The sequence below is a fragment of the Thermothelomyces thermophilus genome, chromosome 4, assembly GCF_000226095.1.
Source record: "Thermothelomyces thermophilus ATCC 42464 chromosome 4, complete sequence".
Taxonomy (NCBI): Eukaryota; Fungi; Ascomycota; class Sordariomycetes; order Sordariales; family Chaetomiaceae; genus Thermothelomyces; species Thermothelomyces thermophilus.
In genome coordinates this window covers 2,318,641-2,341,305 of record NC_016475.1, presented here as the reverse complement: position 1 = coordinate 2,341,305, position 22,665 = coordinate 2,318,641, and the positions used below count along the sequence as shown (strand labels likewise).

General features: G+C 58.2%; 8 protein-coding genes across 8 annotated transcripts; 2 read left to right on the top strand and 6 right to left on the bottom strand.

The window, feature by feature from the left end:
• Positions 1-1,713: 1,713 nt before the first annotated feature.
• Positions 1,714-4,783, bottom strand: MYCTH_2306716 (uncharacterized protein). Its single transcript, XM_003664138.1, has 4 exons — positions 3,367-4,783; positions 2,929-3,308; positions 2,470-2,860; positions 1,714-2,373 (listed from the first exon to the last, which is right to left on the bottom strand). The coding sequence occupies exons 1-4, from the start codon at positions 4,386-4,388 to the stop codon at positions 2,100-2,102; spliced, it is 2,067 nt and encodes a 688-aa protein (XP_003664186.1). The 5' UTR covers positions 4,389-4,783; the 3' UTR covers positions 1,714-2,099.
• A 1,125-nt stretch (positions 4,784-5,908) lies between these two features.
• Positions 5,909-7,862, bottom strand: MYCTH_2306714 (uncharacterized protein). Its single transcript, XM_003664137.1, has one exon. The coding sequence runs from the start codon at positions 7,675-7,677 to the stop codon at positions 6,223-6,225; it is 1,455 nt and encodes a 484-aa protein (XP_003664185.1). The 5' UTR covers positions 7,678-7,862; the 3' UTR covers positions 5,909-6,222.
• Positions 7,863-8,280: 418 nt separating this feature from the next.
• Positions 8,281-9,702, bottom strand: MYCTH_2306713 (uncharacterized protein). The gene is made up of 2 exons (XM_003664136.1): positions 9,512-9,702; positions 8,281-9,393 (listed from the first exon to the last, which is right to left on the bottom strand). The coding sequence occupies exons 1-2, from the start codon at positions 9,564-9,566 to the stop codon at positions 8,453-8,455; spliced, it is 996 nt and encodes a 331-aa protein (XP_003664184.1). The 5' UTR covers positions 9,567-9,702; the 3' UTR covers positions 8,281-8,452.
• An 876-nt stretch (positions 9,703-10,578) lies between these two features.
• On the bottom strand, positions 10,579-13,095 carry MYCTH_2306712 (uncharacterized protein). Its single transcript, XM_003664135.1, has 3 exons — positions 12,572-13,095; positions 11,434-12,421; positions 10,579-11,295 (listed from the first exon to the last, which is right to left on the bottom strand). The coding sequence occupies exons 1-3, from the start codon at positions 12,917-12,919 to the stop codon at positions 11,126-11,128; spliced, it is 1,506 nt and encodes a 501-aa protein (XP_003664183.1). The 5' UTR covers positions 12,920-13,095; the 3' UTR covers positions 10,579-11,125.
• Positions 13,096-13,215: 120 nt separating this feature from the next.
• On the top strand, positions 13,216-14,253 carry MYCTH_2306711 (uncharacterized protein). The gene is made up of 2 exons (XM_003664134.1): positions 13,216-13,840; positions 13,946-14,253. Exons 1-2 carry the CDS (start codon positions 13,451-13,453, stop codon positions 14,132-14,134), a joined length of 579 nt encoding a protein of 192 aa, XP_003664182.1. The 5' UTR covers positions 13,216-13,450; the 3' UTR covers positions 14,135-14,253.
• Positions 14,254-16,301, bottom strand: MYCTH_2306709 (uncharacterized protein). The gene has a single exon (XM_003664133.1). The coding sequence runs from the start codon at positions 16,170-16,172 to the stop codon at positions 14,373-14,375; it is 1,800 nt and encodes a 599-aa protein (XP_003664181.1). The 5' UTR covers positions 16,173-16,301; the 3' UTR covers positions 14,254-14,372.
• A 2,044-nt stretch (positions 16,302-18,345) lies between these two features.
• On the top strand, positions 18,346-19,876 carry MYCTH_2306708 (uncharacterized protein). Its single transcript, XM_003664132.1, has one exon. The coding sequence runs from the start codon at positions 18,638-18,640 to the stop codon at positions 19,748-19,750; it is 1,113 nt and encodes a 370-aa protein (XP_003664180.1). The 5' UTR covers positions 18,346-18,637; the 3' UTR covers positions 19,751-19,876.
• On the bottom strand, positions 19,876-22,606 carry MYCTH_2306707 (uncharacterized protein). Its single transcript, XM_003664131.1, has 2 exons — positions 22,179-22,606; positions 19,876-22,125 (listed from the first exon to the last, which is right to left on the bottom strand). The coding sequence occupies exons 1-2, from the start codon at positions 22,410-22,412 to the stop codon at positions 20,002-20,004; spliced, it is 2,358 nt and encodes a 785-aa protein (XP_003664179.1). The 5' UTR covers positions 22,413-22,606; the 3' UTR covers positions 19,876-20,001.
• Between the last annotated feature and the right edge of the window lie 59 nt (positions 22,607-22,665).

The following is a 22,665-nucleotide window of genomic DNA, read 5'->3' as shown; positions in this document are numbered from 1 at the left end:
ATGTGATTTGATTGGCCGAGTGCAGCGGGCAGCCCTAAATGGAAAGTGTGAGTCACACCTCCCACGCGGCCTTGCTCCAGAAAATTTCCCCACAAGACCCCAAGAGGTTCTAGCGTACTTGTCGTGCAAGGAAACACGAGGGACACTCAGGAACCGTTTCTGTACCCCATGGTCTGGATAAGCTCAGCGAACTATGTTATTTCCTTATCGGGTTGGCTAGTGACTATTTTCGAATTTGTTATAAAAGTGATATCGACATTTGTATACTATATATTAGAACTAGTGTTTCTATTCGATCTAATCGGCACAAAAGATCCAGGAAACCATTCCTGTCATATTGAGATATCCTTCTTGGTCTCTCTGAGGTGCCGAACTTGAGGGGTTTTGTCCGCACACTTTTGTACTTTCCTGTAGCGACCCACTGCACTGCCCCCACCGTGTGTCCCATCTGTCCGCAAATAGCCAATGGGACCAAGGCGCTAGGTCCACGGGCGACCCACGGCTGTGATTCGCTTGGAGGGGCAGGGCGGGCAGGCTTACGCCGACGGCACGGAACCAGGCCTCCAAAGGGCGCGCGATTGACACCCCGGACAGGAAAGGCGATCGACTGCCTTCTCCAGTCCTCGAAACCCGGCTTGCGCGGCAAGAACGCAAGCACAATAGGTGTCCTCAACTGCTTTGGGGCTTGAAACGAGAATGGAAGGGGCGGGATGGGAAAGGCAGCGATTTCCGCACCCTGGTCTACCCGGTTGGGCTTGCGCAGCTTCCGTCCTCACGAGTTTCAGACGCGCAGCATCTTGCGAAAGCCGTCGGCTTCGCACACCTGTGCAATAACGGAATCCTCCGTACCAGAATATCCCAATGGACGGATCACACCAAACCTCGGTTGCCAACCAATCCCCGATCAATCGCCCCGCAGTTGTCGGCATTCCGTCCTCGTTGCTGGCTGGGCCGCGCGGAGATATGTCTGACCCGATCAAAATTTCTACAATAATCACGCTTGGCGCAGGGTTCTGCAAAAGCTTCGGCCTGATGCACGCTGCATGTTGCTGCGCGCTCGAGGACAACGCAGGGAAAATATGTCCCTTGTGCTTTTAAGGGAATCGCGGCCGAGGCATCGCCGTCGAATCAAAGTGCTCAATTGGAATTGAGCATTCGTGATGTTGCAATTGAGTTTGGTGACTCACATTCGCTAAGAAAACTGATCCTAGCCCTCGCGATGATCTGCAGCAGCCCCAGACTGCCTGTGGTCCACTGCGACAATTCCGTTGCATTGGTGGCCCAGGATGCTGAAGTCGGTTCGGACCGGACGACGTCTCGAGTGTATTGCAAGTCCATGCATGTCAGGAAAGGAGCACACCTCGATCCTCTCGTATCCAAGGAAGCCGGCCGCTTTCCCCCGATCCTCTCAACCATGCCTCGTCCGAGGATTGTAAAGTTGCCGTTCAGCCGGGAACTCTCCGGACCCACTCCCGGGCCATTCCCGAGGGAGTTGGGGAACAGTCGGAGGGAAGGCGGCCTTTTGCCCGTGTTGTCCCTTGGTTCGTAGAGATTTTGGTTCGTAGAGATTGGGCCTGGCTTGGAGAACGTTGATGCTGGGTCGTCCCGACTCGGCTTTCATTTTTTTAAGGGCTCGGGCCGCCTCGGCAGCAAGGTTTGGCCAGCTAGCAACAGCGAAGGCAAGTCATGATGAGACCAGGCCCTCGGGTCCAGGACCAAGGACAAGCCAATGACTCATCGCGGCATCTCGATCGCGGCATCTCACCAAAGTGGGTTTCATTCCCTGAATAAAACGCCAACAGATTCACCTCACGGCGACGAGCGATGCGCTGCTTGTCCGCTTGTCCGCTGCAGCAGTGTGCTGAACGGCAACCTGACGAGAAAACCTTGTCATTGTGATAAGGTCGTGTGACGAGTCGGTCATCTCTCGGTCGTTAGGCATAGCCCGCCAGGTATCAAAAGAAAAAAGTATCACCGCCAATGGGCGGAAACCCACGGAAACAGGCACAGCAGCAGGAATAAAAGGAACATCAAAACAAGGAACCCGAAACCATAGCCATTCCCCAGTCCAAACGCCCGTATCATCCGACCCATAACCCTCATACAGGAGGCAACCCCCCGACAGGCTTGTCGGCGGCCACGTCTCCCTCCGCTGCCATCTCGCCGGCTCCATCCTTGAGCGTAAACTCGCCGTCGACGATCCTCTGGCAGAACTCGTCCCACATCTTCTCCCAGCTCCCGCGCACCTCGCTCCTCAGCTCGGGCTCCATGCACGAGTGCTCGATGCTCCACTCGACCACCTGGCGCAGGCCGTGGAGTGTCATGTCCGGCTTACCCGCAATGATCTGGTAAAAGTCGTGCGAGAGGCGGGATCTGCAGCATGGACAGGCGTGTGAGCCCAAGAGTCGGGGGTGACGAGTGGGGAGATATGTTGCGAGGGGAAGGGGGAAGGGGGAGCGAGGGTCATACCGAAACAGAGTCCCATTATCCGCACTGATGGTACACGGTACATTGTTCGCCAGCAGGTTGTACACCGAGTGGCCGCTTATCCTCGGCGTCAAGCCCAAGATTTCGTTGGAGATGGGGCAGACCTCGACGCAGACGCCGCGCTGCTTCATCTCGCCCATGACGTAGGGGTGCCGCGGCAGGGCAAAACCGTGGCCGATGCGCTTGGCGCCGAGCAGCAAGGCGTCCAGGAGGTTGCCGTCGGTGTCGGTGCCGATGTCGAGTGTCTCACCGCAGTGGAGGAGTAAAGGTATCTCGATGTCGGCGGCCTTGCAGAGGGCCTGGAACTGGAGGAATTGTCGGGTGAAGGCCTTGAGAGGCTTGCCTTTGCTTTCCTCGCCCACTAGGTCAAAGCCTGGGCGGCTTTGTCAGTTTGCGACCTCGGAGGAAGTTGCTCGAGCAGATATCTGCCCGTTGGCTTACCAGCAATGTACGTTGAAAATTTCTTGTCCGTCTTGAATTGGAAGCACTGCATTAATGCCTCGCCGACCTGCTCCTCGCCAAAGGAACGCGGAGTGCAGTAGATGATCTTCAGGCCCTTCAGGATCCGACGCTGATGGTCCTTTTGGAAGGCTTCGTATTCGTCGATGATCAGGTTCATGATCCCGACATTGTCGATCCGGGAGGAGCCGTCGTCCTCCCATACTTGGTTCGACGACATGAAGTTTGGCCTGATCTCTGCATACTGGATATTGTCGGCGACGAACTCGTCGAGGCACTGCCGAGTGTACCTCCTATATGCGGTCTTGTAGTTGAACAGACCCTTCATCATCTGGGTTCGGGCATTGAACTTTTCCCATGCTCTACAGACAACGTCAGCGAGCCGGGCAGACCTGTACAGTATCCCTGAGCCGGACTGACCCTTCCGCGGTCTGAAGAAGGTTATGGGCTTCTTCCTCCTGAAAGACCAGCTTGCTTTGTAACCACGCATCGGCCGCTTCTGGGCCCCCGGGATACGCCTCTCTGAACTCCTGAAACTGCATCACGGTCCCGCCTCCGTAGTCTTTGTGGAAAAGGTTCCCTGCCCCTCTTTCCTCGACTGCTTTCTCGTTCATGATGCTGAACTGTATCCTGCAGAGATCATACGCTTCTGGCCGATCAAGGGGGATGTTGCTCCAGATAAACATGCGTTTCATGTCCTTGGCAATTCCCAGCAGAACACTAGGGGGGAGATTGGAGTTGAAGTGAATGTGGAGATGTGCGCCCTTGGGCATGGCCCGACACAGGGCGAAGAGTTGTGTTTGTTCGATGAGGTCTGCATTGGAGAGGAAGTGATCACCGTAGAACCGTGGGTGCTCCTGGCCGCGGTAGCCACGCTTCTTGGGCGCCGTCTCATAGAAACGAGCAATGTCGTTCTTTTTGAGATGCTGAAAGACCGCGTTGGCCTTAACCTCGATGGGCTTTGCCGTCTTGGTACAGGCAGAGTCAAACCCCAGCGAGCGCTCATACTCGGTGCCCTTTTGGCGCAGATCACTATACTCCTGCGCTTTCTTTTCGGAGTACGAGGCGAGCTTTTCCTCCAACTCTTTGCTGATCCAAAAGGAAGTGCTCTCCTCACCGGGCCGACCCTTCTCGGAACTGCCGCGGAGCTCCCGAAGAAACTGGCCGGGTATCTCACGAATCCTATCGATGTCGGGCGGGTGCGCAACCTCCCTCTGGCTTGGCCGCTTGGCCGCCACGCTGCCGCGGCCCGTCACGGTACTGCCTTTGGCGGCGGCAGTCTCGGAAGGGCTGCTACGGAATGGGTTAGCAACGAGGCCAGCCAAGCGGCGTCGACGGGTTGTCTTGACAATGTCTGAGAGCGCTAGCAATTTTCCTTGACCAGCAGCCTTCTCGCCATTGCGGTCGGATCCGGGCGAGCTTTGGCTGCTAGATATGCCCATGTCTTGGCGAGATTCGGCGGGCAGGCCAAAAGAAACGGAGTGTAAGACGGAATCGTTGGAGCGATTGTTCCTCCAGCACTGGTGCAAAGATACTTGCTCGAGGAGAGAGGTAATCACACCGATGGCTCCGATGGGCGAGAAGGTGAGGTGATTGCGAATAACACGCGGGCAACCGACTGTTGAGGCGTGACGGGGTTCCGGCGAGAGACAAGAGTGCCGTGCCGCGGATTATGAGGGATGCGCGTGTCTGCCGTCGCCCTGCCCGGACTCTGGCATCGTGAACCCTTCCAAGTTACTTACTTGATTAAGGTGAGAGAGCCTGGCACAAAGTCACTCGCAGCGCGATTGCCCATCTTGACCAACCGCGCGCCAACACAATGTGTGCTGGGTCACAGTGGCTTGTGCCCGACCTGGGAAGGCGCTCGTCTTGGCGGGCTGGGTAGCGTTGGTAACAACAACATGCCGTGCCTGGCGCTCAGCGCATGCACCAAGCCGCAGAAACCCGCCCGTTTGATCGGACGCTCCACTTTCCGCGCCCCAAGGCTGAATATCGGGCGCAACATGGCATCATAAGAATAAGCGTTCTTTCTGTCGCACTACGATAGAGGCAGCTCACATTGCGAGCTCCGCATTCTCATTCCAGAAGGTCGATTGAGGGAGGGAAATATGGGAAATGAGGCTCCCTCTAACCTTACCCCTCGGTGCTTTGAGTTGTAGCTTGTTACCTGCCCAAGATAGCCAAAACGCTCCCAAACTTAATTACCTTGGCTTCGCCCACAACCGAGCCACTGCCCAGGTAAACTAATTGGGTCATAATTTTCACCACCTGTCCATTCGGGTCCCGAATGGAGGATAGCCCGAGGGATCTTGTTAGCCCACCGACGGATTCGCGGCCGTTGGAACCACTGTCTTGGGCAAACCAGGCCCATTTGTGGCTGGCATCCCCTGCACCGTTCCCAAGTTGCCCTTCCTCCCTGTACTCTCCGAAGGATTCTAATTTCTCCGCGCCTGGATGCCTCCGCAAGACGTATTGATCCCATTGCGCAGCATCCGGATTAACCATGCTAGTGCTTATCCGAATGCCAACGGTCTAGAAAGTGCAAGGGAATCGGTCTGCTCTAATTAATAGGGTGTGGAACTGATGCATGCGTTAGCCACGAGCAAACTAGATGTGCCTTAATGTTTACCGAGGCAGGTATGTAGGTTCCATGCCATTGATTACCGGAACCCAAGCTCTGGTAATATTCATGCTCGTTCAAAAGTACGAAATACTTAATACGACGACCAGTTTCCCTCGGTTGGCCCGCTGCTTGTCTTGTTCCCGAGCCCCTGAGGCTGATTCTCGTCTGCTCGAAGCCTAACGCCCTCGAGAGAGCACCGGGCCCGGGAAAGCCTTCGAGCAGCACGGTTTAGACACCTGTGCGGCCGGAAATCCTCAAACTCGAGATAGAAACGTTGGATATCTGACAATGTAGAAATGACAACGGTGGGGTAATTTGGAATGCCCGTTGAGGCGAGATAAGAATCGCCTCGTTTTGCGAAAATGCCACTCTATAGTCGTTGACTAATATCTAAAGCTACCTCTATAACTGAATTCCGGCGCGGAATCTAAGCTAAAACACAGATTGCCCGAGACTCCGTGCTATGCCATGTCTACTTAAGGTGCCTAACCAGGCGAACTAAACATCGCGCCTCTCCTAATAAACCAGCTACATTGGAAGTGTAGCAGAAGCCACCCATATATATCTGCTTTTGGACGCCTGCGACACTCTCCGGGAAACCCTTCACGCCAATGAAAAAAAAAAATAGTTTAAAGTGACCTTCCTAAAGGAGTCTAGTCGTCAAACTTGATGCCCCCCTTCGCGTTTGTATCGATCCGCCCACCGCGGTAACTGCCCTTCTTCTTCTTGTTCTTCTCCTTGGTGAAGCCCTTGCCACGCGTAACGCTCAAGTCTTCGTGGGCCTTGCGGCCCCATTCGTGGCCGGTAAAGGCGTTGGAGGCGAAGCGCGGGTCGACCTGGATGTTGCGGTTGACGCGCGAGAAGGGTTGGTTGACCTTGCCGTTGTTGTTGTTGTTGTTGTTGTTGCCGCCCTTACCGCGGTTGTTGGTCTTAACTGTGGCCGGGTCCGGCGGGAGCGGGGCAAACTTGTCCACGGGATAGACCTTGGGCGAGGTCCGGTCGAGGGTGGCAGAGGAGTCAGAGCCGCCGCCGGCTGGCGAGGTGGACTTGGCGCTCTTGGTCTTGGTCTTGGTCTCGGTCTTCTCCGAGTCGGACTCGGAATCTGAGGAGGAATCGGACGACGAGGAGTCACTAGAAGAGTCGGAGTCTGAACCAGACTCGGGGAGAGGGACCTTGGCCGCTTCTTCGGCTTCGTCCTCGGATTCGTCATCGGAGTCGGAGGAAGACGAGTCTGACTCTGATTCAGAAGACGAAGACTCGGAGGACGAGGACTCGGAGGAAGAAGAAGAAGAAGACTCGGAGGACGATTCGGTCTTCTTCTTCTTGGACGTTTCCTTCTTTGCCGCAGCCTTCTTGGTCGCAGGCTTGGACTCAGCCTCAGATTCGGAGCTGGAGTCGGAATCCGAGTCGGAACTCGAGTCGGAACTCGAATCAGAGTCGGAGGAAGAGTCGGAGGAAGAGTCGGAGGAAGAATCAGAAGACTCGCTGGCGGCCGGGGCGGCGGCAATCTTCTGCTTCTTGGGCGCGGGAGCCTCCTCGTCAGAGCTGGAATCGGAGTCGGAGTCGGACGAGTCACTGCTCTCGGAAGCAGCCTTGCGTTTGAGAGGGTTAGCTGCAGGCTTCGCCGTTTCTTTCTTGTCCTCGCTCTCGCTGTCGCTGCTGCTGCTGCTGCTCGAGTCAGCGCTCGAGGACTCCTCCTCTGCTACGTCTTTCATTTCCACATCGGTATTGTCGTCGCTATCGCTGTCGGTGTCGCTGTCCGATGATTCCGACTCGCTACTGCTGCTCTCGCCGCTACTGCTGCTCTCATCACTGCTGGCCCTGGCCGCTGTCGCGGTAGTAGCCTTCTGAGAAGAAGTCTTCCAGGCGTTGAAGACAGAAACGAGAGAATCCTTCCCAGCGACGTCCGACTTCTCGCTCTTCCAGCCCTTCTTGGCCCGCTGCTTCGTGAACGCGCGATGGGCGTCGGAAAAGTCGTGCTCAGAAAGGAACGATTCGACCATATCGAGGAGCTGCGCAGGCGGCTCCGCGGTCGATCCGGACTTCTCGGCGGCCGCGGGGCCCTTCTTCTGGGACCCGCTGGCCTTGGGCTTCTTGTTTCCCGGCATCGTGGATGTGCTGCTCTGAGTGGCTGGTTTTTGCGCGGTCAGTGCAGAATTGTTGGAAAATAGCCAGGCTGGCGGGGCCGACATGGGCGAGGATCGCGTTGTGAGTCGGGGAAAGCGGCTGTCACAGCCCCTGCACAATCTTCTCGGTAGGCGAAGGTGAACAAGGCTGTTCAAGGGCAGGCGCGTGCTTCTTTTCTCAAAAAAGCTCTGAAAAATTTAGAGGTTTTGCTTCCGGGTTACGCGCCTCACCGCCTTTTTTTCCTACTTTTTCTGCCGGATAGAATCTGTGGGTCCGAGAAGTGCCCCCACAGCGTCCCTTGCATGAGAGAGCGGGGTTCTTCCCAGGGGTTGCTGCTCTCTCTGCTGAGTGGAAGAAGCCGTCACACGCTGTGCAACGGTTTAAACATTCATCGAGACTCGATATGCTAACAGAGATTAGGGCGGCTCAAGCATTCACTGCGAGGTCGAAAACATAATGACAATTACTTTGGACCTGACGTGACCGGCTCAAGGATGAATGGGGTATTTTTTTTGGCCAGGATAGTCAATATGCCACAAGCTCCAAGCACAAAGTTATCCGTTCACATTTCCATAGTTATTTTTGTGAAGTTTCATTACCATTGCAATGGCGCGCTGGTGCCATGCTGACACATGTTTCTCAGGGCTCCTGTGCTCCGTCAGCATATGAATCACTAGGTGCCTATGGTAATCATTTTGTTTCTTCCATCAGACAGCGTCGAATCCAATATTGAAAGAAGAAGTTCTTGAGAGAGCATCATGGCCGCGCCATGGTAGCTGCCCTCTGCGCGGCCAGCTCCCTCCCGCATCTCTCCCAGACTTCCATCCCCGTCAAGATGGTGCTACCGAACATCAAGACGGCCACGTACCCGGGGGCCAACGGCACCCATCCCACCACCGACCCAGGCACGGCCAGATCCATGATATCCGCCGCCAACCTCCTGACCACCTTCCTCCTCGCCGCCTTCCTTTCCTCTCTCACCTCCTCCTCCTCCTCCTCCTCTTCGTCGTCGTTCTCCTCCCCACCATCCTTACTGTCGCCGTCCTTGCCCCCTCCCACCTGCCCCGTTCCGCCCCGGGCCCCGCCACCTGACCTCGCCAATCGGACCGCGGCGGCCAGGATGCCGCACACCAGGCCGGCGAACCAGAACCGCTGCCCGTCGAGCACCAGCCGCACCACTGCCTCGGGCGAATCCCAGACGCGCAGGCCCGGCACGTCCAGCACCGCCTCGACGAAGACGGCGCTCTCCAGAAGGAGGTACATGCCCGTGAAGGACTTGCTGCCAAAGTCCAGCCACTTTTCGACGACGACGGCGACGACGACGCCTGCCGCTGGTCCCGGCGTCGCTGGCGTTCTCTTCGTCGGGCCGCCTTGGCGCCCCTCCTTCTCGTCGTGACGTGCCTGTGGCTGTGATTGAGCTTGCGGTGGTGGTTGCTCCTGGAGAGAGGAGAGGACGGACCAGGCGGCGGCGAAGGAGTCGAGGAAGCGGAAGAGGCGGACGGCCTGGCGGAGGGAGGCAAGGCGTTTGCGGAGAAGGGTGAGCGTGGTAGGGCTGATAGTGGTGGGGGATGTTTTGAGTGTTGCTGGGAGGGAAGAAAAAGGGGCAAGGAAGACCAGGAACCAGTAGGAGAGAGTAGGGAAATGGAGGAGGATGGTTGTGAGGGCCTGAAGCAGCCGGAGAAGGCGCTCTATGCCGTCTGCTAGACATTAAAAAGGGGAAAAGTGGTGGTCAGCTTAGCCACGGATTTTCGTCTTTGTGGTTGAGTTGAAATGAGGTCGAGACTCGATTTGCGAACTCTCTTTTTTATCACGTACAGGCATCGGTCCCAAACCTCACAAACTGCTCGAACACAGTGATGCCGCTTGTCATCTTTGTTGGTGATCTTTCCTACTCCGGGATATGACAGTATATGGTCTGTATCAGCATTGGCCAGCCCACGCCCAGTGTCGTTGTCGTCGCCAGATGTCCGGGGGAAACGCGGTCGGGAAGCGGAACAGTCTTGTTTACTAACTAGTACTCCGTACAGATTAATAGTTTTCCGCTTCTTTGCATCTTTTTGCCTGCAACTTTCCCTTGGCAGCCCCACTCTTGAACCCCTGAGATCACCAGTAACGTTATTTAACTGCACCTGTACGGATTACTTACACTAGTATTGAACAGTGTAAACAATGTGCCAGGTTTCCGTATCCCATACATTCCATGGCTCTAGGGCGTCACATCTGCAGTCCGTGCTTGCCACAGTCTCCTTCACTCTTTCCTATATGCACAGTTGCAGTGTATTCAGCCTTGGTTTCCGAGGAAAAGCCCGACGAATATCCGCATGCTGATACTTCAGGAACCCCCTCTCTTCTTCGTTACCCTCATTATCGCCATACCCAGGCTTCTCACCGCCGAACCATCCCGCCACTCATCTAGCCTTCAATCCAGGCACCACACATGGTGGGAGGACATTTTCCTTGAACCAGGCCCATGCTTCCCCTGACATATCTGTTTATATTTGGGGGTCCCATTTGGAACGTGGAACCCTCCCCCCAGATCCATCCGGAACAGTAACGATACCAGACTTGAATGGTCCGGTCGAACCGACATAGTTCGAGGCCGTGTTTATCCATACTCCGACGAGGGCCGCGTCGCGGTAGCCGGTTCGGCTTGGTCGTAATGCTACCTAGCTCTTGCCGCTGGCTTGCAACTTCTCCATTCAACGGCGTTTACCTTTCCGTTGGATGCCCGTGCTCCCCCATGCAATCAATAGGTCTTTTGTACCGTACAGTACATTAACCGGGAATATCCCGAGCTACCTCACGGTTGCATATCAGCTTTGCGATGGCGCTGACAAGGTAGCGCTTTCGAGCCCTTTCTTCGACAACGGCGCCCGCGCCACTGAAGCTTGCTCTGCTCCGCGACCGCGGTAGTGGTTACAATAGATTCGATTGTCCATAACGGCACAACCACGTGTTTGTTGCCTCAGAAAAAGTTCACCAACCAGAAACCGCTTTGGCTATTCCGGCTTAATGGCGAGCTCTTACGATAAGTACATAGTAAGAAAGTGGAGGGTCTGGTTGGTACCAACTCGAAAGACAGAGGAGACTCTCTCAAAGAAGCACTGCTTTCGTCAGTATGGCCGAGGAGCAGCAGAAGGCTTAAAGATCCGTAGTCCTTCTGCACAAGAATGGCAGCGCAGTGGATGGAACGCTGAGTTCTATATGCAGGAAACCCCGAGGCACATCTTCACAAGGGACATTCCCAACCAAGACCCGTCCGCCTCGAAATCGGCCGCTCGGACTCGACAAAGTAAACAAGTACAGCCCGCGCGGGCGCTCTATGGCGAACTTAGGCCTATGTACAATGCAGTGTACAGGACGCACCACTCCTCCATCAACCCGCTCAGACCGTTTTGGCCACTCGGTCTAGCAACCATCCCCCCCTTTTTACATACCCGGCGAGACGAGCTTGCCCTGCTCCCTGGCGTTGTGGGTCCAGCCGCCGGCCAGCGCCTCGCCGCCCGTCTCCTTGGCGAACTTTTGCATGCGGGCCTCCAGCTCGGGGCGGAAGTGGCGGATCAGGCCCTGGATGGGCCAGGCGAAGGCTTCGCCAAGAGCTAGAAGGGGGGGAAGAGAAGAAAAAACAAAAAACAGTCAGCATCAACAATACTCTCGATGAATCAAAGGAGCAAGTCAAAAGGAAGGGGAATAAAGAAAAAAAAGAAATTTGAGAAGAAAAAAGACAAAAAACGTACCGCAAATGGTATGCCCCTCGACCTGCTTGGTCAGCTCCTGCAGCATGTCGATCTCGCGCTCGCGGCCCATGCCCTTCTCGAAGCGCTTCATGATCTGCTCGGTCCACTTGGAGCCCTCGCGGCAGGGGGTGCACTGGCCGCACGACTCGTGGCGGTAGAAGTGGCTCAGGCGGGAGATGGCGCGGACCACATCGGCGCTCTTGTCCATGACGATGACGGCGGCGGTGCCCAGGCCGGACTGGCTGTCCTTGAGCGCGTCAAAGTCCATCAGCTGGTCGTCGCACACGTGCTTGGGCAGGATCGGGGTCGAGGAGCCGCCCGGGATGACGGCCTGGAGGTTGTCCCAACCGCCGCGGACGCCGCCGCAGTGCTTCTCGATCAGCTCGCGCATCGGGATGCTCATCTCCTCCTCGACCGTGCACGGGTTGTTGACGTGCCCGCTGATGCAGAAGAGCTTGGTGCCCTGGTTGCGCTCGCGCCCAAAGGACGCGAACCAGCTGCCGCCGCGCCGGCAGATGGTCGGCGCCACCGCCACCGTCTCCACGTTGGCGACGGTGGACGGGCAGCCGAAGAGGCCGACGGCGGCCGGGAACGGCGGCTTGAGGCGCGGCTTGCCCGGCTTGCCCTCGAGCGACTCGATCAGGCTGGTCTCCTCGCCGCAGACGTAGGCGCCGGCGCCGCGGTGGATGTAGACGTCAAAGTCGTAGCCCGAGCCGCAGGCGTTCTTGCCAATGAGGCCCTCGGCGTAGGCCTCGTTGATGGCGTTCTGCAGGATGGCGGCCTCCTGGACGAACTCGCCGCGGATGTAGATGTAGGCGGCCGAGGCGTTCATGGCCCGGCCGGCGACCAGGCAGCCCTCGACCAGCTTGTGGGGGTCCTTGCGCATGATCTCGCGGTCCTTGCAGGTGCCCGGCTCACCCTCGTCGGCGTTGACCACCAGGTACCTCGGCTTGTTGTCCTTGTCCCAGTCCTTAAAGTTCATGAACGACTGCGGGCGCGCGGTTGGTCAGCTAAATGGACAATCGACCAGTTGTTTTGTTTTTCTTCCCTCCTCTCTCTCTCTCCATAGCCACTAGCCATGGGGGAGAAAGAGAGAAGGGGGGGGGGGGGGAATGAAAGAAAGAAATCCGGTACGCACCCATTTCAGGCCCGAAGGGAAACCGGCACCACCGCGCCCGCGCAGGCCGGAAGTCTTGATCTCGTTGATGATCCAGTCGTGGCCCTTGAGGAGGATCTCCTTGGTCTTGTGCCAGTCGCCCATCTTCTTGGCGTGCTTGAGGTCGGGCGGGAAGCGGCCGTAGAGGTTCTGGAAGATGCGGTCCTGATCACGCAGGCCGCCGTAGGTGCGGACCGTGGCGGCGGCATTGGCGTCCTGGACGGTAGCGAAGGAGCGGCATTGCGAAGGTGTCGTCGTGGAAATGGCCGAAACGGCGCTCGAGATCGTCCTTGTCGACGCCTTGGTCGGCGCCGCAGTTCGTGACAGCATGGCGAATGGCGAATGGTCTCTCTGCCCGGCAGAGCAGAGGTGTGGGATGCCAATTGGCCGCGGCCGGGGAAGACTGTCGGGGTTTCGTTGGGACGAGATGAGGTTGGCCTCGTTCGTGGCGATGGGGGCAGTTGCACCGAGTTGAGCGCCTTTCTGTCGTTTGGTTTCGGGAGCACGCTGATTGGCTGCGGGTTCCGGCTGTGGTGGGTGCTCTGGGTTTCTGCTCGAAGCTGTGGCGGGAATGTGCCAAGACCACTGACGCAGTGCCCTGTGGGGAAGCTCATCAAAACAATTGCATTCTTTTTGACTTGTTCTTTGGCACACAGCTCAAACGCGCAGCGCGTTCGCAGCCCGTTGCGGCGGATCGAAATGCAGTCACGTCAATAACCATGGCCAGCCACACTACGGATAACATCACCACAACCAATACCGCCGGCATCGCCATAGCAGGATAACTAATTTTCAATTCGAGGGACTTTACACAAATATACACGGTAGATCGAGAGAGAGAGAGAGAACGACAACGCAAACATGTCCTCCAAACGGCACTCCATGCTCCCCCCGGTATCCTCGGGCCCCAAACCACCCGTGCAGTTCTCCTCGTCCATCGTGATCGCCGACTCGGCCGTGCTGACGGGCACGCACCCGATCACGATCCACAGCGAGAGCGTGGTGCACCCGCGCGCCCGGCTCGACTCGCTCGCGGGGCGCGTCACGATCGGGCGGCGCTGCGTCGTGCACGAGCGGGCGACGGTGGGCGCCGTGGGCGCGTCCGGCCGCGTCACCGAGGCGGCCGTCACGCTGGCCGACTACGTCACCGTCGAGGTCGGCGCGGCCGTGGAGGCGGGCGACACCTTCATCGGCGAGGGCACCGTCGTTGGCGTCGGGGCCAAGGTCGGGGCGGGGGCTGTGATTGGAAAGGTGTGTGTGTGCCTCTCTCCCCTACTTCTTATTTTAAAACCCTCCTTCCTTTCTTCTCTCTTGGGAAAAATAAAAGACAACCATGCTGACACAAGGTGTGGACAGCACTGCACCCTGACTCCGCATACCGAGATTGCCGCCGGGGAGGTGGTGCCCGACTTTACCGTGGTGTACTCCAACGGGATGCGGAGGACGGACAAGCGCGGGGTGGCCGAGCTGAAGAACAAGGGGCTCGCGCGCCAGATTGATGTGCTGAGGAGGATAATACCCAGTAATCCGGCCAAGTTTGCTTGATGTACATGTTTTTCACCTGTTGCTTTTCCTCTGATTTTTTTTTTTTCATTCACTTTAGAAGGAGATACCCCCAGCCAGCCCCAATGCGAAATCATATGCTCATTTTGCCTCGTTTTTTTTGTCCTAAATTCCAACACCTGTTGATATCAGTTCGTAGTCTCCCCTGCGCCTGTAAATGTGCAACCTCCCCCCCCCCATTACCCTCCTTTTCCTCTCCTTTTCCCCTTCTTTTTTCCCTTCACAAATACCGTATTTTCATCCACTCGCTTGTGCCGAGTCCCAAGTTGAGACCGTTCTCGGCCCACCACCTCCTGACCTTGGTCTGATCGCCCAGCGAATCCTCCAACGCCTCCTCGACGTCCATCGTCTTGTATTCCACCCTGTTCCCCTTGCGGCCGCCCATGCCCGGCAGTTCCCCGTGCGCGTACTGGCGCCACCACTCCAGCACGGGTATGTGCGCGTGCAGGGTGGCCTCGATCAGGATCTGGTTGTCGAACTGGAACTTGTCGTCCCCCCTCAGCTGGCGCCACAGGTCCAGCACCTTGACCTGCCCCCAGCGGCTCGCCATCTTGCACACGGCGTCCTGGTGACCGACGGGAATGCCGCTCTCCTCCCACCAGCGGATGACGGCGACCTGGCCCCACTGGGCGGCGGCGAGCAGCGACCGGCCGGGCTTGATGACGATGGAGGGGTCCTGCCGGCCTGCCTCGCGCCACCACTCGAGCACGTGCACGTGGCCCTTGGCCGAGGCCGCCTCGAAGGCCTGCTCGTCGTACTTGAGGGGCAGGCCGGAGCGGCGCCACCAGTCGAGAATGTGCACGAAGCCGTGACCCGAGGCGTGGTTGAGCGCCTCGACGTCGTACTGTTTCTCGAGGAACGAGGGCGAACGGGCCCACCAGTCGAGAATTTCGGTGCGGCCGTAGTAGGCCGACGCCTTGGTCGGGATCGTCTTGCCGTCGAAGCACTTGAAGATGTGAGGGAGGTTGGCCTCGATGTAGGTGAGCACGCCCGTGAGGGAGAACTTGAAGATGAGGTGGACGGCGAGCGCCGAGAGGTCGTGGAAGGTGGGCGGGGCGTGGGCGAGCTTGTCGCAGACCGCCTTGGTGTCGGCGGTGAGGAGGGTCCATTCCAGCGAGTGCATGAAGACCTGGAGCGGGTCATTGGGGTCCTTGGGCTCGCGCCGCCAGCCCTGGCTGGTGGGCATCTCGAGGTTCGTATAGACGCCGAGGCAGGTGGCGAGCTCCCAGTCGTTGGTGAACTCGAGGATCATGCTCCAGATCTCGGGTGGGAGGGTGCTCCGGGCTTTCGCTCTCATCGCCGGGGGCGTGCCCGGCTGGGCGCTGATCTCCATGTCGTGGCCCAGCTTGAGAAAGTCGGCCTGGTTCTTGATGATGCCGAGTAGCTCGTTGAAGCCGTCCCACTCGACGATGCGCTTGGGATGGGGGCTCTTATCGTAATGCCAGAGGATCGGGGGCATGACCCGGATCCAACCCCACTTGCGGTGCAGCTTGCTCATCTGGCGCTTGGTGACGGGGTTCTCCCACATCTGGGTGCTCATGCCGGGCACCATAATGATCCGTTTGGAGGCGTCCCAGCTCCGGAGCACCTCGAGCAGCAGGGTGTCCGAGATGCCGCACATCATCTTGGCGAGGGTGTCGGCGTCGACAGGCGCGAGGACGAGCAGGTCGGCCCACTCGACCAGCTCGGACGCCGATTGCTGACACGACTCGATGTCCCTAGGACTCGGGCCGTCCGGGGAGCCCCTCCTCAAGCTCTGATTCTGGAGCACGATGATCTCCTGCGCCAGCCTGTGTGTCATGTCGTCGACGATGGCTCTTGTGGAGATCTGGGGTTCTTTGGAAAGGCGGACGGTGATGGCCTCCGCAAACGCCACGTCCCTTGAGCCATTGGCGGCGACGAGCAGATGCAGCGAGCGGGGGCGCTGCGTCTCGTGGAGAGAGGGGCTCGAGGAGATCCGGCCACTTCGCGGTGGACGGCCAACACCTGTGAGTTGCGGGCTTGGGTAGGCTTCCGACATGACAGCGGTCGAAGAAAGTCGCGTAGACGCGGAGGCCGAGGATGCGGGTAGCGGCTATCCTACAAACTCCCGCTGGCTGCTGTGATGAATCAACTTCTGCTTACACCGTCCTTAACCCGGATGGATCTTGGATGCAGGGCCAAAAAAAAAGGCGGAGAGCGAACGCTGCCGAATGCTGCCGAATCAGTGCGTGCTCGAAATTCTGGTCCGATGGATAGATGGAAGGATGGCTCTTGGGTGGCGGTCAAGTAGGAGATAATGGCAGAAGCAGCGCAGCTTGCCAGGTGTACTGTATGTATAAGTATGTGCTTGGTACCCAGGTACGAAGCAGTAGGTCAGTGGAATAAGTCTCGAACAGACGGAAATCTCGATGCGCCTAAGTCGCGACTCAGAATCGCAATGGTTGCTGGTTGCCTGACGGTTCCATTTTCCCCAGACCTTGGCTAGAAGGTCGTCCTTGCCTGTCAATCGCAGTTCCACTCGGAACGCAACGGTTGCCCTCGGGCCGCTCCAAGGCTGTGACGTGGGCGGTCCCTTGCGGGCCCGTATGAATGAACTAGTGCATTACAGAGTACAGTACTGTATGTACGCTCATACAGGTAAGGTACGTACTCTACCCTGCACTAGGTCCGCACCTTGACGTAGGTACCTGGTGTATGTACTGTACAACTACGAAACACAAGGTAGGGCCATACATATAAGTTTCCGCCTGACGTAAGGCATGGAAGGTCGGGTGGATATGTGCGTAGGCAAGGATCTAAGGTAGGTAAGGTAGGGACCTAAAGTGGTGTGGGGAGTGCTGTATTTCGTACTGACCTTGCATGACAAGGGAAGAGTGGATATGGTACGTATCTTCGTACTGAAAAGCGGCTCAAACCACAGTTCGGTGTTAAATTTACCAGGCTACTTACTGTACTAAGTTACCTCAATCCAACTGCAACCGGCCCTCCTCGCCGCTGCCGCTCAAATGCGCCCCTACCTTTTTTTTATTTTTTTGCTTGCCTAATACAGACTCTACAAGCACATGTAACGTATTTTAATTCCTGTCGTTTGCATCTAATGTCTGGTTGACTGCATTTTTAGACATGCTGATACCTTACTGCGCCCACGCTACTACCCCATATCCTCAACGGCCGTCGCACCGACTCGATACCTGGGCTATTGAATAGTCAACCAAGCCGACCGCTATCCGTGGCTCATTCCCAAAAAGCTGGATATACTGGGTGCGGTCCCACGATCCGGTGCGCACGGCACTACTGCAGAACCCACGTCGGTCTGACTGGAGCAGCAGTATGTACTTGCAGAGCTTTGGGTGTAAATACTTGTGGGTCGAGGTATGAGGGTATTCGCCTTTGAAAGGAAGTCCTGATTGCTAGCCTTTCGAAAATGTGCTCACATGGGCGTCGCAGACCAAGACGGGTGGCCCTGAGCTGAAGACGCAACAGTTGATGAGTGTCGCCAGACTCTGATTACCTGAAACGATAACGACGGAGGAGGGAGTACGGGCTTGGAAGGACGCTTCTCCGTCTCCTAGTTCTTTCCGGCCATTTACTGTGTAGGCTGTTGTTTCTTGTCCGCTGCCGGATGAACTTCGCGCGCAGCCACATGCGTCGTCTTTCTTTGATCACGGACTCTCGGGGCTGGGCTCCCGGCTTCCGATTTGAGAGGAACTTGGCTGACAAAGGTTTTGTACCGGAGAAGAGAGATGCTCCAAGAGACTAACACACCGTCAATGCAATATTCAGACCCTTGAGGGGAATCGGCTCTCTGGTTCATACACCCTGGCGAGCCAGGTTTGCACGCACCTTGCGACAGATGGCGGTCTTTGTTCCCCCTTCTCTGCGGGAAACAAGCACTGCATCCCCGGCTCGGCTTTGGGACCCGGCCATGTGTTTCCCCGGAAAAGCATGCCGAAACTCTCACCCCACTAGCCATGTGGCTTTCCTGGCAGGCTCGGAGCCGGTTGGTCAACCTCTAACGGTGGGTTGTTTCCGACTTGACCCCGGCCGAGCCCCGATATCAGCCCCTCCTGGTCACCCTCCTCACCACTTTCAAGGCACTTGTTCAGCGCAACTGCTGCTGTTCCGGATGCCACCGTTAATGGAAAAGGGCCCCAAGTGTCAGGACAAGGTGAAAGACAAGGGGTAAGCAGCAACGATGCATGGCCTTGCGTTAAACCGGGCCACCTCCAGAGCCATAAAACAACCTCCACTACACCCCGATGGTGTAGCTATTTCAGTCAGATGCAGACTGCATCAGGTCTCTCTTGCAGAAGAATCAGCGACTGCGCGTAGTGTATCTCCAGAACCCCCTCTCAACCCAATACAACCGTCAGCTGCTCGTGGTCGCCCTTCTGCTGCATAACAGTCCCTCCCTCCTCCCCCAGCCTCCACCACTACGGCGGCAGTAGAATGGCTGCATCTGCTACGCCAACGGCTGGCAATGCCCTCATTCGCTTTCTCCAAATGCATATGGCCTCCTCATCTGCACCAAGGCCAACCACGGCCCGTATCTTGTCGAAAGCGGAGTCGGCTACTGGTCTCATGAAAACCTCCAACTTCCCAAGCACGACCACCCTAGATTCTGGTTCTGGTACCTCGTCTACCGTCAGCACCCCCGTGGCACCACCCAGGGAGTCATATCCGGGGTTGCTGCCTACCTGGGAAGCCGAGCAGGCCATCAGAGAGTTCATCGACAGGCATTGGTCTCACCGTGCCGATTACATCAAGGTCGACTGCTGGCTCACCCTGCCCGAGCTCCGCGCCCTCGGCAGGCTGTCCCGCGAGGAGGGCTGGCTGGCCTGCCGGCGCCTTGTCCGCGTGCCCGCCATCCACGAGGAGGTAGCCCTCTCGCTGTGGGAGCACCTCGCCGAGGAGGAGGAGAAGGAGGAGGAGAAGGAGGCGGAGGAGGAGGAGGAGGCGGGAGACGCCGGTCCAACCGCGGTGGTTACCGTCCCGTCGTTCTCGCAGATGCCGCTCGCGGATCCATCCGCCGCCGGCGACGCTCGTGTTGTGCCCGGCAACAACAGCAGCCACGAGGCAGCGGAAGCCCGGACGAGGCGGCGATGGCCACGGCCACGACAACGACGGCTCCGGCTCCGGCTCCGGCTCAAATCCCTCGTCACGAGCCTCCTCCTCTTCCCCGAGGCACGACCACCACCACCACCGCCCAAGCCGCACACCACGCCCGCGCTCAACCGAAAGGCAGCCGGCAACCCGCATCCTTGCCCCTTTTGCTCCGGGGACTGCACAACCTCCCTTGCCGCGGCTGCGCGGCAACAGCAGCAGCAGGCACACAAGCCCGCTTTCTGGCGGCGGGAGAATTATGCCTCCGCCTCCCCACCGCCGTGCCCACCGCCGTCGCCCAGGCTGTCCGGGGACACGCTTACTGCGTCGCGCACGGGGGAGAGCGCCGGCCGTGCCGAAGCGTCGGCGTCGGAGAAGGGCGACGCGAGGAGCAAGCCTCCGAGGCCCGTCGGCCCAGTTTTTTTTCTCCAGCCCGCACCAGGACTGAGACTGAGCCTTTGGAAAGGGCAGCAGCGGGTGGGGAGAGAAAGGCAGCGTCGCGCGTCAGGGTGAGGAAGTTGTTGTGGGCAGCCTTGCCCCGACCGGATCGGGGGGGATGGGTTGCTGGGCGGCGTTGGGGAGGGGGTAGATAGTGTTTGTTGTTTGTCTGTTCATCTCGGGGGATGGCGTTGTTGGCGCGAGGAGAGTGGAGGACTGGGGGCGAAGTCCAGCCCCCCCCCTTATTGAGAAAGCCGGAAAGAAAAAAAAATGCATAACTTTGGTATTTTGACGGCGCCTTCCATCCCTATGCAAAACCCGTAATTTTACAATCCCAACCCCTCAACCTGACCCAAAAACTCCCCCCTCGCCCCCCTCAGGAGCGCATCCACGTCGACGCCGTTCAGATACCTCTCGCTCACTCCCGTGTTGACTCTCTTGCTCAGCAGCTCCTTGAGCTCCCACCGCCACTGCTTCACTTCGGCCTTGCTCACCGCCGCCGCCTCCTTCTCCCGCATCTTCCTCCCGCTGCCGCGGCCCTTCCACGAGCCGGCCGCCTCCAGCTCGTCCGGGTCGTACTCGACCCCGAGCTCGTCGGCCGCCTTCCGCAGCCAGTCCTCCTCCTTGGCCCCGCGCTCCTTGGCGATCGTCGTCTCGGTGATCTTCTTGGCCAGCGTCACCCGCGGCCGCAGGTGCGCCACCAGCCGCCGGTCGATGTCGACCGTCTGGACCCCGACGCCGGCGCTGCTGGCCAGCTTGGCCCGCGGCATGTGCGCGGCCGCGGCCGCGTGCACCTTGGCGATGAGCCGCCGCGTCGGCACGGCCTCTTTCGGCCCGCACAGGAGGATCGAGATGCCCGAGTGGTTGGCGCGCGCCGTCCGGCCCGACCGGTGCACGTAGTCGTCCGCCGTGCGCGGGACGTGGTAGTGGATGACGAGGTCGATCTCGGGTATGTCGAGGCCGCGGGCGGCCACGTCGGTCGCGACGAGGATGGAAGACGCCGGTGGCGAGGACGACGGCGCGGGGTTGTTCTTCTTGTTATTGGCGGCGTTGGCGCCCGCTCTGAACCGCTCGATCGAGCGGAGGCGGGCTTTTTGCTCCATGTCGGAGTGGAGGGCAAAGGCTGGGAGGTTGAGAGCCTGCAGGAAGGGCGTCAGACGCCGGACGGTGTTGATCGAGTTGGTAAATACTAGCGCGCGGCGGGTGGGCTGCAAGAGGAGGACGGCGTAGAGGAAGAGGTCTTTTTCGAGGTCGCCGCACTGGATGAGGCCTTCCCTCAGGTTCTCGGCCATCTGGGAGACCGGATTGGTGTCGACGAATTTGGGGCGCGGCTCGCGAAAGTTGAGCTTCTTCAGGAGGTACTCGAGCGACTCGGCGTCGCCCATGAGGTTGTAGCGGGCCTTGCCGGCGAGCTTCTGCTGGAGGTTCTTGTTGAAAGTCGCCGAGAACACGAGGGTCTGCCGGTTGTGCCGCGGCGTCTCGTCGTCCGAATCCCCTTCGTCCTCCACCACCTCCTCCCCGGGCGCTTTCCTGTCCAGAGCATTCATGATCTCCTCGGCTTCCTTGAAGTGCCCGTCCTTCAGCAGCCGGTCGGCTTCGTCGACAACCAGGAAACTGATACCCCTCAACGCCCCAAGTACCGAGTTGCTCGAGCTCGCCAGCTCCCACATTCTGCCGGGCGTCCCGACCAAGATGTCGGCCTTCTCAAACTGACGCTGCTGCTTCTGAACCGCGAGGCCGCCGGTTACTGAGCAGACGTAGGGGCCGGTGGTGAGCCCGGCACAGAGTTCCTTCAGGTGATCGCGGATCTGATGGGCGAGTTCTCGAGTGGGCGAAAGGATCAAAGCGATGGGCTGCTTCTTGTCGGTAGTTTGCGCCTCGGCTCTTCTGGCCAGCCAGCTCTCCACGATAGGAATCCCAAAGGCTAGCGTTTTCCCCGAACCGGTGGCTGCCTTTCCAATGAGATCGTGGCCATTCATGATGTGCGGAATCGCCTTGGCTTGGATCGCGGTCGGCTTGGCGAACTTGAGGCGCGCAATCGCCGACAGCACCTGGGGAGAAAGACCAAGCGGAACCCACTCGGACATGTCGAGATCGTTGTCCTCGGCCGGGGCCTCGGCGAGGCTAGCCGCTTGGGCAAAGACGTTCGCTTCCAGTTCGGGGTCACCATTTGCTGATTCGACTTTGGAGCTCTGCTTTTCTTTCTTTCCTCTCTTCTTGTCCTTCTTTTGGGTCTCGGCGTCCCTCTTCGGGGCGTCTTTCCCATCGGCCCCGGTGGCTTTCTTTGCAGCCTTAGGCTCCTTGGCCGAGGCCTCCGGTGCTGCAGGTTCTTCTGATGCCGAGCCCTTCACCTCTGTCCCCTCTGGAGATACTTGGGCATCCTCTGGGGGGTCATCAAAACCCTCAAACTCCTCACTGTCTTCCTCCGACTCTGCGTCAGCAGCAGTCACCTGAATCGAGCGTAAGCGCGGTATTCCGAGTACGAGAGATTTACAAGACTCACAAATTTGACAGTGCCGCCCTCGCGCACGACCTCAACACCCTCAACCTCCTCCAAGCCGTAAAAGCCTTCGGCATCATCGAACATTTCTGGCACATCGACCGACTTCCAGGGAAGTGCATCGACGTTAACGACGCGCTTCCCAGAATTCGACTTTTGACGCTTGGAACTGGCAGGCGGCGCTTTGGAGCGTTTGCCATGCCCTTCATTCCGTTTCCTCTTCTTGTCGATGGCCATGTTGAGATTTCCCGTTCGGGTTGTGAACAACAATGGTTGGAAGCCGCCTCATTCACTCTCGAGAAATTCATTGTTCTGCGATGAAAAATGCAGGAAACGTCTGATACAGCAAAGTGAAATCTCGGCCCCACTTTCACGATCGCTTCGGCCGCTGAATGCAGCAGGCGCCTCTTCAATCTTTGACCGCCTGCCCGATAAAGTGACAAGGCTTACAGGTAATTACAGCAGCCCCTCCATCAAGTTCCAGTTCAAT

What these genes read in the sequence shown, in the direction of transcription:
- MYCTH_2306716 (XM_003664138.1), bottom strand. Translation starts at nt 4,388, where the DNA reads ATGGGCATATCTAGCAGCCAAAGCTCGCCCGGATCCGACCGCAATGGC. An exon ending in ATTTTCAACGTACATTGCTG is followed by an intron (nt 2,861 to 2,928) that starts GTAAGCCAACGG and finishes AAAGCCGCCCAG; the next exon opens with GCTTTGACCTAGTGGGCGAG. An exon ending in GATAATGGGACTCTGTTTCG is followed by an intron (nt 2,374 to 2,469) that starts GTATGACCCTCG and finishes TCCATGCTGCAG; the next exon opens with ATCCCGCCTCTCGCACGACT.
- MYCTH_2306714 (XM_003664137.1), bottom strand. Translation starts at nt 7,677, where the DNA reads ATGCCGGGAAACAAGAAGCCCAAGGCCAGCGGGTCCCAGAAGAAGGGC.
- MYCTH_2306713 (XM_003664136.1), bottom strand. Translation starts at nt 9,566, where the DNA reads ATGACAAGCGGCATCACTGTGTTCGAGCAGTTTGTGAGGTTTGGGACC. An exon ending in GAGGTTTGGGACCGATGCCT is followed by an intron (nt 9,394 to 9,511) that starts GTACGTGATAAA and finishes AATGTCTAGCAG; the next exon opens with ACGGCATAGAGCGCCTTCTC.
- MYCTH_2306712 (XM_003664135.1), bottom strand. Translation starts at nt 12,919, where the DNA reads ATGCTGTCACGAACTGCGGCGCCGACCAAGGCGTCGACAAGGACGATC. An exon ending in TCCCTTCGGGCCTGAAATGG is followed by an intron (nt 12,422 to 12,571) that starts GTGCGTACCGGA and finishes GCGCGCCCGCAG; the next exon opens with TCGTTCATGAACTTTAAGGA. An exon ending in CGAGGGGCATACCATTTGCG is followed by an intron (nt 11,296 to 11,433) that starts GTACGTTTTTTG and finishes CCCCCCTTCTAG; the next exon opens with CTCTTGGCGAAGCCTTCGCC.
- MYCTH_2306711 (XM_003664134.1), top strand. Translation starts at nt 13,451, where the DNA reads ATGTCCTCCAAACGGCACTCCATGCTCCCCCCGGTATCCTCGGGCCCC. An exon ending in CGGGGGCTGTGATTGGAAAG is followed by an intron (nt 13,841 to 13,945) that starts GTGTGTGTGTGC and finishes AGGTGTGGACAG; the next exon opens with CACTGCACCCTGACTCCGCA.
- MYCTH_2306709 (XM_003664133.1), bottom strand. Translation starts at nt 16,172, where the DNA reads ATGTCGGAAGCCTACCCAAGCCCGCAACTCACAGGTGTTGGCCGTCCA.
- MYCTH_2306708 (XM_003664132.1), top strand. Translation starts at nt 18,638, where the DNA reads ATGCATATGGCCTCCTCATCTGCACCAAGGCCAACCACGGCCCGTATC.
- MYCTH_2306707 (XM_003664131.1), bottom strand. Translation starts at nt 22,412, where the DNA reads ATGGCCATCGACAAGAAGAGGAAACGGAATGAAGGGCATGGCAAACGC. An exon ending in AGGGCGGCACTGTCAAATTT is followed by an intron (nt 22,126 to 22,178) that starts GTGAGTCTTGTA and finishes CGCTCGATTCAG; the next exon opens with GTGACTGCTGCTGACGCAGA.